General features: G+C 44.1%; 1 protein-coding gene across 1 annotated transcript in view; it reads left to right on the forward strand.

Annotated features, from left to right (window-relative positions):
* Pah (phenylalanine hydroxylase) overlaps positions 1-12,022 on the forward strand; it is an 84,878-nt gene that overhangs the window by 45,551 nt on the left and 27,305 nt on the right. The window contains exons 6-9 of the mRNA XM_055627965.1: positions 123-319; positions 2,697-2,832; positions 3,814-3,883; positions 7,772-7,828. Coding sequence (XP_055483940.1) covers positions 123-319; positions 2,697-2,832; positions 3,814-3,883; positions 7,772-7,828 — 460 coding nt within the window. The remainder of the gene's footprint in view (positions 1-122; positions 320-2,696; positions 2,833-3,813; positions 3,884-7,771; positions 7,829-12,022) is intronic.

Below are 12,022 nucleotides of genomic sequence, written 5' to 3' on the forward strand. Positions count from 1 at the left end.
CAAACAATTCTTGAAGTCCATGCCGGTCAGTGGCGGCGCCTTTCGGGGCCCTACTGCAATTGTGCGCCCTGACCCCCTGACACTTCCCTGCTGGAGACACCTTTTCTGTGCCTGTATTCTAGTGGGCAGCCCATCCCTCGGGTGGAGTACACAGAGGAGGAGAAGAAGACCTGGGGGACGGTGTTCAGGACGCTGAAGTCCCTGTACAAAACACACGCCTGCTATGAGTACAACCACATTTTCCCACTTCTGGAAAAGTACTGCGGTTTCCGCGAAGACAACATTCCCCAGCTGGAGGACGTTTCCCAGTTTCTGCAGAGTAAGCCACATCAGGGTCAAAGCCCTGCAGACAGTGGAGCGGGGGTGGGGGAGAAGGGGGTGATGGGGGAGAGAGGGGTGCGGGGTAGGGGGGATAAGGGGAAGTGGGGGGAGTAAATGGAGGCTGCTGTGAGTAGCGGTGTCGGTGTCGGAGTGCGGAAGAACCCAGCAGCATCGTCCCACCTTCCCTCTCACCTCCATCACTGAACTTCTTCCATCCGAGCAAGAACCGTGTGGGCCTTTGCCATATAGCTGCTTTCATCGTCAAAGCCTGAGGTGCCCCGTCGGCGTTTGGCCTGCAGTTCCCACTGTTAGGATATGGTTGCAATGCCAGTTCACGGAAAAAAAAAATGCTCTGTGGACCTGTGCCAAGAGTCCCTCGCTCTGATTCTCTGCCTCGCTCTGATTCTCTGCATCTGAGATGGATCCTGCCTTTGACCTTTTCGGGTTGTGCAAAGCTGCCTTCATGTTGTCATCTGTCAAATAGACACTGTCTCCCCTTTGGCATCCCTCATAGGGAAATTACGAGAATACAGTGAGGTGTTGCATTCAAAAGCAAGCACCTGGACAGAGCTGGGTCCACGGTCAGTGTTCAGTGACTCTGGGGCTTAAAGGTGATATGAGACACTTGGGGTGCCTCATCAGGGTGATGAGCCTCTGCATAGCCTTTCCAAGGCAGATTATGGTTTTCTTTCTGACAATAGGGTGCTCATTCAGCGAAACCCAGTCAACTAGGTCACATTAAACACCTGCTATATGCTAGGTAGAATAAGGAGATATAGGGAGACAAACCACAGTCATGTAGAAAGGAAGGATTTTTCTATGCATCAGAACCCCGAAGAGATAGGAAAGAAAGCAGAAATGTATATGGCAGGGAGGGAGGTTAAAGTGGGAACAGACTGAGAGGTGATCTTCAAGGTCTCTGCTATTTATAGAATAAAGTGAGGAGCAAGAGTTCAAGTAGTAATTAACAGCCTGAAAATGTAGTGTGAAAGGAGAGAAAGCCAGTCCTAAAGACGGTCTCCAGCTTTGGCCTCAATGCTGTGGCCAGTAGTAACAATGATAAAACATGAATGCTAGCAGTTGGAGAGCTTTGATGCCATGTGGCCTGTGGCTTATGGCCCTGGACTAAAAGCTTTAACCCATGTCTCAGCTTCGCCACCTTGAATGTGGGAATGATAAAATGTCTTCCTCACAGCATTTCCAGGGTTGGCCTGTGCAGAACGCTTAGAGCTGTACCTGGCATATGTTAGGCAGTATGTAGTGTTAACTATTGCATGTTCAGGGCCACATCTTGCTTCCTGGGGTAGAGTAGACTGAGAAACAGATGTAGGAAGCAAAGGACGGTTACCGACTGGTAGCGTTCATGGTAGAGATGTATGCTCAAAACCTTCTAAATATTTAGCCCTTGATTAGGAAAACATCTACCAGCTTTCAGTGCCTCCTTCATTGTTGAACTAAGAGGAACCAGCAGGCACTGCTTTATGGATAGGAGAGAGAGAAAGGGAGGGAAGGAGACAGAGAGAGGAAGGGAGAGAGAGAGGAAGAGAGGGAGGGAGGGAGGGAGAGAGAGGAAGAGAGGAAGGGAGGGAAGGAGGGAGGGAGAGAGAGGAAGGGAGGGAAGGAAGGAGGGAGGGAGAGAGAGAGGAAGAGAGGAAGGGAGGGAAGGCATAAACCACAGGCCACATGGGAGAGGAGAGAGAGGGAAAGAGAGAAATGGCTAAATTGTATGCAAATCCTCTCTTCCCATTTGCTGCAGCCAGATAGGGCATTTCTCCTCCCGGGATGGGCTGTGTGTGGCATGGTAGAGAATCTGGGAGTGCTGATTGCACGCTGTCCTCTGGATGTTGATCCTACACTTCCTTCCTGCTCTGGAAACATGAGAAGTAGTGGGAAGGTGCTCCGAACAAAAAGCAACAAAAGGGAAATGTACTGAGCAGTGGGCTGGGCTCTACTAAGTAACTTTTAGAGGTTATGGTCTTGATGTTTATGACATCTCTCAGGAGTGCCCAGCCAAATCCTGCAGGTGAACAAAACGGAGGCTTGGCAATCTAAGTTTATTTGACTTAAAGCAGCCAAGGGGGCAGAGACCAAGAAGCCACGTCTCCTTGGTAGCAAAGCCCACATTCACAGGTATTGGTTCTCTACTCTGTGGCTTCACCATAATGCTTATGGTTCTCAACCTGCCTGACGCTTTGACCCTTTAATACAGTTCCTCATGCTGTGGTGACCCCCAACCAAAAATTACTTTGTTGCCACTTCATAATTGTTATTTTGCTAGCATTGTACCCATAACATCTATGCACCTGATATGCAGGATAGCAGGTTGAGACCTCTTACAATAAGCTTTGAGTTTTAGGCTCTTTTCTCCTTTCCAGCTTGTACTGGATTCCGCCTCCGACCTGTTGCTGGCTTACTGTCATCTCGAGATTTCTTGGGTGGCCTGGCCTTCCGAGTCTTCCATTGCACACAGTACATTAGGCATGGATCTAAGCCCATGTACACGCCTGAGCCGTGAGTATCCAGCGACTACTGCCAATCACAATGGCACCAGCCCTCCCTGCTCTGAGGACACTGCTTAGGTTCACTGCAGCTGGTCCACATGCTGCCTGCTTTGTTAGGTCATAGTTCTAAGAGAAACTCACCCTGTGGATGGTCTCTGTCCAGATACTCGAAATTTGGATGCACATTCCAACATCCCATGAACCAAGGATTTGGACCTCTTTGGGCATCAGGAATAGAGGCTCCTTCAACCTCCAAAGTCAGACCTCTGAAGTTCCAAATAGGACAGGAACAAGAGTAGCCAAGTGATCTCAGCATCTCCTAAATGAGCATCTAGATGATTCTAGGTCTTTGCTGAGATTATTGGCTAGAAGGAGAGAATGGGTGGCCACTGTGCTTTCTATCTGGGCGTTTAGCCATTAGCCACATAGAAATTGATCCAAAGAGAGCAGTATGATGCCACCTGTTAATTCTTCTCTTTATGGCATTCATGGCTACTAATTAGAAGAATCTGTTGCTATGGACCTGGTACTGATTTAAATAAATGTAGTCTTTCTCTTTTGACTGCTAACCCACTCTGGTCTAAGAGAAGAGCAACACATTTTTTTTAAGTTTTTATTGGAAAAACTGGGCACATTATCCCTCTCCAGGAACAAGGAGACCTGGGATAGGAGCATTCTGTGACTCACAACTCATTAAGGTGTCTGAGAAGAGGTCCATGGGAATTCTGGCTCCTGAGCTCTGCACATCAACCCCTTCTGCCTCCCAGAACTCCTAAGGGCTCTGTCTTTTCTTTCTTTTTCTCTCCCGTTTTTCTTTTGTTTTCATACTTTATTTCAAGACATTCCTTCCTCTGCATTGGACTTATTCTTGACAGTGAAATCCCAGGCCTCAGTGAGTTATTTCTTCCTGTCCACTCTTCATATAAAAATCATTGAGTCTATTTTGGCTGAACCTGTCCCTCCTCTAAATGATGTATTTTCTATGTTTCAGTGACATCTGCCATGAACTCTTGGGACATGTGCCCTTGTTTTCAGATCGCAGCTTTGCCCAGTTTTCTCAGGTAAGGAAAAAAGACTTGGTCATCGGGTTGTGACTTCATTACTGGAATGAGTTAATCCCTCATAAAGGGACTGTCACACGCTCTGTAAGAGTGGAAGCAAGATGCAGTTAAATGACCTTGACCAAGAAGACCAGCAAAGAGAAGCATGTGTGGTTCCTTGGGATGACTTAAACACTCATTCTAACAACGACAGCCTGGGGTTGGTGATTGATGGTTCATCCTTTGGTGTGCCTATGGTCAATTTGCTAAATTCTATGATCTTGACACATGTATAATCAGAGCCTTCTCACTGATGAATGCATCTCTGATACCTATGCAGACATCACCTGGTACTTTCCATCCAGTACTCTTTTTAGAGACGTTGGCACTTTCCATCTTGTTATTTGAACTAGATAAGATGACATTTGCCATGAATCCAATGTCAATGATCTTATGTATAATTGACTAAAGAAAGAAAGAAACCACAAAAAGAAATATAAAAAAAGAGCCAAATGTCTCACGCCACTGTCAAAACAGTACCATAGACTTGATTCATCTTTTACAGTATGAGAAAGTTCAAAACTGTTTCCCAATGAACTAAAAATTATGGCAATTCTTTCTCATCCCTGAGAAGAAGTCTAAAATGGGGTTGTGTGGGGTGGAGGGCAGGGGCTAGGTCTAGGGAGATGGCTCAGCAGTTAGAGGAGTATATTTTTTTCCTGCAGAGGACCACAGTTTTTGTCCAAGCACTTACACCAGGCAACAAATAACCACCTGTAACTTGAGCTCCAAGGGATCTGATGACTGTGATCTCTGCAGGCATATCCATTCATGTGAAGATACTCACACATAGACACATAGGCATTTGAATAAGTGAAAGGCTATAGAAATATTTTAAAACATAGTTGGGTAACTGGATTCAAGGAAGACTGAATCATGGTTCTCAGGTACTGATAGGCCCAAGCCAGAGCGTTGATGGCTTGTAGCTGTGTGGACTAGGGCGAGTTATTAGGCCGTCATGTGCCTCGGTTTCCACAGTTTGGATCAGTGACATGCCTTCCATATTAGTCTTCTTCCTCACTAGGAAGAATGAGGACCCAAAGGTGACTCATGAGTAAATACTGCTCCAAGTAGAAATTTCAGATCAATGACATGGTGTGCAAATTTACAAGCATTTCCCATTAACTGAAAGAAGTTATTTCCATTGTGGACTGATGAAGCTGCCACTTGCTATTTGAAACAAACCAAATCAAAAGTTCAACCTATTCCTTGACTGCCTAGAAGATGTAGGCTCTCCAAACAAAGAACACCTGTTACTTCCATGTGAGGTTTTGGGAAATCCGGAGCCCAGAGACCATTGGCCTGTAGACATGGGAGTGTCTGGTTGAACTTTAACTGTAGAAGTGTTATTGCCAATAGTGTAGTTACAGCTGCCAAGATGATGTTGATTGCTCAAGACAGTTTGAAAACATGGACTTGTTACTGTGACAGGAGAATTAGAAGCTTTCTCCTTGGAGAATAGGAACCTTGATTTTTTAACACCAGAGATATTCTGTTTAGCTGTAGGGCAGCTGGCAGTCTTCCTTAAATCATTTGCATTTTGGATAAGCCTGGAAGGGAGTGGACAATTAATGTCAACAGACATTGTAGGATCTCTGCTTAGCACACTCTCAACTTTGACATGGATTGTTCCAAGGCAAAGAAATGTTCTATAAGAACATTTTCTTTTGAGTTAAGGCAGAAATGTCCTACCCCTATAGGGCAGAATTGGGTGGTGGTGGTGGTGCAGAGGAATATTGGGGGCTCTTGTTTTAGCCAAGCTCTTGGATTTCAAAGATGACAAGACATTAGGTGTAGTGGCACACACCTGTTACTTCAGCACTTAGGAGACAGAGGCTGGAACTCCTTCTTGCCTATATAGTCAGTTTGAGGCAAGCCTGGAATACATGAGACCCTATCTTAAAAAATGATGACAAGAGAAAAAGGTAGAGATTTGATGTCAGTTTATCAAGGGACTCTGTTAAATGCAGAACTGGCATATCTAAGAAGGTGGGTAGAGTAGAGATGGGGAGATGGGTAGTAGAGGCAGGCCAGTGGCTACCTGAATTCAGTTTACCTTAAGTCAGACAGTACTTTTTGTAAGGACAATGTAGGCCGGTCTCCAGATGGGGCCCAAAGAAGGGTGCAGTGACATACAACATGAATGTAGCCTCTTGCTTCAAGGCAGACAAAATCCTTAGCCCCACTCTCTGTCCACACACATTCTTCCTGTTATTTTAGCCAATTTCACGACCTGGAATACTAGCTCTAATATAATAATGATCATTCATGTCTTATCTTCAATGCTGAATTCAGTCTTATATATGAGCCATCAGCTCAGAATCTCCACTTTGATGTTGATTAGGCATCTTTATATTCCTTCCAAAGCTGAGTTTTGAATCTTCTTTACAACTTCTCTACTTATTAGTTTCCTTGTGTGAGTCCATGGCAACTTCGTTCTTTGATTCACTCAAACAAAAAACACATTTGGGGGTTGACATCTTTCTTTAAAACAACCAAGCATTTCTGAAAATCTATTTGTTTTAGTCTAAAAACCATGTAGACACCGATTGCCTCCCATCATATACACTAACACTACTATGTTCTCAGCCACTATCACTCACCACTTGCTTTCTGTAGCTCCTTGCTGGCATCCTGCCCTCGATCTTGTCTGTTCTCACAGAGTAGCTGGAACAGTCTTTGACGACATACATTAGATTGTGTCCATTCCAGAATAATTTATATACATGTATGACATTACCAAAGAAGAACACCAATAAAAGTAATTTTAAAATACCAGAAGGGACTTTTCATTTCAGTAAAAAGAAAAACCCAAGTCTTAAAGTGTCTTTTTAAAAGGTCTACATGATCAAATTTAGGATCTTCAGTGTTACCTATCAGTACTGTCACCATGCTCTAGCCATGTCTGTCCCTCTCTGCTCCTTAAAGTAGCCTATATTTCCCTTGCTTAGAGAGTGTTCTCACTAGAGTAAGATTGTGTTTGCTCTGTGTTATCCCTCTTTCTGTTGTCAGCAGAACCAATAACATTCAAGTATTTTCCCAAGTCCCAACTCTTTGATGTTGCTTTCCCGGAACCCAAATTAATAATACAGCCTCCCAAGTTTACTTGCATCTCCCACTTCTCTTTGTCTCCTCCTCATTTTTTTCCCTATCCCGAGACCTTGCTAACCTTTTACATACCTATATACACATTAACAATTACACATTTTTTACTGTAAACATAAGGTCAAGGGTATTTGCCATTATTATGTATGTCCTGACAGGTAGGAAGCATTTAATGCACACTTTTGGAGTAGATGAATACATATGTTTGGAAAGACACACACAGAAAGAAAGAGGAAGAGCTATTGAAGAGACAAAGAGATCATTAGAGGAATGCTGTATTTGAGGCTGTAATTAGTGGTGAATGGCAGTTCACATTCTCCAGCTTTGGGTATGGCTGGAATGATATAATCACATCCCTGTAGTTTTTCTGTGGTATTTTTAAGGTACCTGATTAAGATTCACCCCATATCCCGGACCTGTCTGTCTCATGCTGTGTGGGGGGACTACTGGGCTGCTGTCGACAGCCGGTGTGTTAGATGGTGACTGTGTGACTGTGCAGAGGCCACCTTCTGATTTCTTTCTGTAAAGTGAATGCAAAGGAACCAAGTACTGGTGACACATTTTTTCTCCGCTCCTGAGGTCTGTGCCTCTGTGCCATGCAGAATGGCCAGGACATCTAAGAACATTTAGAGTCCATCTGGGTCCTTCAGAGGTACTAGTTGCACATTATCTGCCCACGATTGGAGGTTAGCACTGAGGGTAAAGTTTGCATATGTACCATTGACTCTCATTTTCTGCACATAGGAATTTGGGCTCGCTTCGCTGGGAGCACCTGATGAGTACATTGAGAAACTGGCCACGGTAAGGCTCTGTGTCCATGGGGGAACTTTGAGAATGCTATGGGCTGGCTGTGGCCTTCAGATCTCTCAAGATTTATTCTCAACCCAGCAGCTGGGCCATTTGAAAAGTAATGCACGTTACGTTCACATGAATGAAATGTCATATTTTGATTTTTCTTTAACAGGTTGAGATTTTTTTAAATTAAATTTTTATTTTTTTAATATTAGTTACAGTTTATTAACTTTGTATCCCAGCTGTAATCCGCTCCTTCATTCCCTCCCAATCCCACCCTCCTTCCCTCATCTCCCCCTACCCCTTTCCAAGTCCACTGATAGGGAAGGTCCTCCTCCCCTTCCATCTGACCCTAACTTATCAGGTTTCTTCAGGACTGGCTGCAATGTCCTCCTCTGTGGTCTAGCAAGGCTGCTCCTCCCTTGGGATTGGGGGGGAGAGGAGGAAGGTCAAAGAGCCAGCCATTGAGTTCATGTCAGAAATAGTCCCTGTTCCCCTTACTAGAGAACCCACTTGGATAATGAGCTACTATAGGCTACATCCTAGCAGGGCTCCTAGGTTATATCCATACATGGTCCTTGGTTGGAGATATAGTCTCATAGAAGACCCCTGTGCCCAGATATATTTGGTCCTTGTGGAGCTTCTGTCCTCTCCAGGTCATACTAACTCTTTCTTCCATATGATTTCCTGCACTCTGCTAAAGTTTTTGTTATGAGTCTCAGCATCTGCTTTGATACACTGCTAGGAAGAGTCTTTCAGGGGCCCTCTGCGGTAGGGTCCTGTCCTGTTACTTGTTTTCTCCTACTTCCAATGTCCATGTCCTTTGTCCAATGTCCTTTCTAAGTGAGGATTGATCATCTTGCCCCAGGTCCTCTTTCTTGTTTATCTTCTTTATTTGTACAGATTTTAGTATGTTTATCCTATCTTATAGGTCTAGTATCCACTTATAAGTGAGTATATTCCTTTGTGTGTCTTTCTGATTCTGGGATACCTCATTCAGGATGATCTTTTCTAGATCCCACCATTTGCCTGCAAATTTCATGATTTCCTTGTTTTTAATTGCTGAGTAGTATGCCATTGTGTAAATGTACCACAATTACTGTATCCATTCATGCACTGATGGACATCTGGGTTGTTTCCAGGTTCTGGCCATTAGGAATAAAGCTGCTATAAACATAGTTGAGCAAATGTCCTTGTTGTGTACTTCAGCATCTTTTGCATATATGCCTAGGAGTGGTATAGCTGGATCTTGAAGAAGGGCTATTCCTAATTGTCTGAGAAAGTGCCAGATTAATTTCCAAAGTGGTTGTACAAGTTTGCATTCCCACTAGCAATAGAGGAGGGTTCCCCTTTCTTTACAACCTCTCCAGCATGTGTTGTCTCTTCAGTTTTTTATCTTAGCCATTCTGATGGGTGTAAGGTGAAATCTCAAGGTCATTTTGATTTCCATCTCTCTGATGGCTAAGGACGTTGAACATCTCTTTAAATGTTTCTCTGCCATTCTATATTCCTCTACAGAGACTTCTCTGTTTAGCTCCATACCCCAGTTTTTAATTGGATTGCTTGATTTATTGCATTTTAACTTCTTTATTTCTTCATATATTCTGGAAACCAGCCCTCTGTCAGATATAGGGTTGGTGAAGATCCTTTCCCAGTCTGTAGGCTGTTGTTTTCTTCTGACGACCATGTCCTTTGCTTTACAGAAGCTTTTCAGTTTCATGAGGTTCCATTTATTTATTTTTTTCCTTTTTTAAAATTTTTTATTTAACTTTTATTAATTACACTTTATTCATTTTGTATCCCCCCACAAGCCCCTCTCTCCTCCTCACCCGATCCCACCCTCCCTTCCCTTTCTGCATGCATGCCCCTCCCCAAGTCCACTGATAGGGGAGGTCCTCCTCTCCTTCGTTCTGATCTTCCTCTATCGGTTCTCATCAGAAGTGGCTGCATTGTCATCTTCTGTGGCCTGGTAAGGCTGCTCCCCTCTCAGAGGGAGGTGTCAGAGGCAGCCCCTCTTCCCATTACTATGGAACCCACTTGGACACTGAACTGCCATGGGCTACATCTGTGCAGGGGTTCTAGGTTATCTCCATGAATAGTCCTTGGTTGGAGTATGAGTCTCTGGGAAGTTCCCTGTGTTCAAATTTTCTGGTTCTGTTGCTCTCCTTGGGGAGTTCCTGTCCTCTCCAGCTCTTGCTATTTCCCACTTCTTACATAAAATTCTATTCATTCTGCCCAACAATTGGCCATCAGGCTCAGCATCTGCTTTGATAGTCTGCAGGGCAGAGGCTTTCAGAGGACCTCTGTGGCAGGTTCCTAGGTTGTTTCCTGTTTTCTTCTTCTTCTGATGTCCATCCTCTTTAACTTTCAGGATGGGGATTGAGCATTTTAGTTAGGGTTCTCTCTTTTGCTTAGATTGTTTAGATGTACAGAATTTAGCGGGTTTATCCTATGTTGTATGCTTATATGAGTGAGTATATACCATGTGTGTCTTTTTGTTTCTGGGACAACTCACTCAGGATGATCCTTTCCAGGTCCTACCGTTTACCTGCAAATTTCATGATTTCTTTATTTTTCATTGCTGAGTAATACTCCATTGTATAGATGTACCACAATTTCTGCATCTATTCTACAGTTGAGGGGCATCTAGGCTGTTTCCAGCTTCTGGCTATTACAAATAAAGCTGCTACAAACTTGGTTGAGCAAATGTCCTTTTGGTGTACTTGAGCCTCTTTTGGATATATGCCTAGGAGTGGCATGGCTGGATCTTGAGGAAGCGCTATTCCTAGTTGTCTGAGAAAGCGCCAGATTGATTTCCAGAGTGGTTGTACCAGTTTACATTCCCACCAGCAGTGGAGAAGGGTTCCCCTTTCTCCACAACCTCTCCAGCATGTGTTGTCTCTTGAGTTTTTCATCTTGGCCATTCTGATGGGTGTAAGGTGAAATCACAGGGTTGTTTTGATTTGCATTTCCCTAATGGCTAATGACGTTGAGCATTTCTTTTTTTTTTAATTTTATTTTTCTTTTTAGTTACATTTTGTTAACTCTGTGTCCCAGCTGTATCCCGCTCCCTCATTCCCTCCCCAACCCGCACTCCCTCCCTGGTCTCCTCCCTGCCCCTTTCCAAGTCCACTGATAGGGGAGGACCTCCTCCCCTTTCATTTGACCCTTTTTTATCAGGTATCTTCAGGGCTGGCTGCAAAGTCCTCCTCTGTGGCCTAACAGACTGCTCCTCCCCTGGGGGGGGGGTGTCAAACAGCCTGCCCTTGAGATCCTGTTAGAAATAGTCCGTGTTCCCCTTACTTTGGAAAACTACTTGGTTACTGAGCTACCACGGGCCACATCCGAGCAGAAGTTCTAGGTTTTATCCATAGATGGTCCTTGGTTGAGTGTCAGTCTCAGAAAAGACCCTGTGCCCGGATATTTTTGGTCCTTGTAGAGCTCCTATCCTTTCCATATCATACTAACTCCCCTTCTTTCATATGATTCCCTGTACTCTGCCGAGGGTTTGGTTATGAGTCTTAGTGTCTGCTTTGAAACACTGCTAGGTAGAGTCTTTCAGATGCCTTTTGTGGTAGACTCCTGTCATACATTCAATGCACATCCCATTTGTCTTTCTAAATGAGGATTAATCACCTTCGCCTGTGTCCACTTTCTTGATTATCTTCTTTAGGTGTGTAGATTTCATTATGTTTATCATATCTTGTAGGTCTATATAAGCGAGTATATACCAAGTTTGTCTTTCTCCTTCTGGGATACTTCACTCAGAATGATCTTTTCTAGATCCCACCACTTGCCTGCAAATTTCATGATTTCCTCCTTTTTGATTGCTGAGTAGTATTCCATTGTGTAAAAATATCACAGTTTCTGTATCCATTCCTCCATTGATGGACATCTGGGTTGTTTCCAAGTTCTGGCTATTACAAATAAAGCTGCTACGAACATGGTTGAACAAATGTCCTTGTTGTGTACTTGAGCAAATTTTGGGTATATACCTAGGAGTGGTATAGCTGGGTCTTGAGGTAGCACTACTCCTAGTTGTCTGAGAAAGCGCCAGATTGACTTCCAAAGTGGTTGAACCAGTTTACATTCCCACCACCAATGGAGGAGGGTTCCCTTTTCTCCACAACCTCTCCAGCATGTGCTATCACTTGAGTTTTTCATCTTGGCCATTCTGATGGGTGTAAGGTGAAATCTCAGGGT

The sequence above is a fragment of the Psammomys obesus genome, unplaced genomic scaffold (assembly GCF_907164565.1).
Source record: "Psammomys obesus unplaced genomic scaffold, mPsaObe1.curated_primary_1811, whole genome shotgun sequence".
Classification (NCBI taxonomy): Eukaryota; Metazoa; Chordata; class Mammalia; order Rodentia; family Muridae; genus Psammomys; species Psammomys obesus.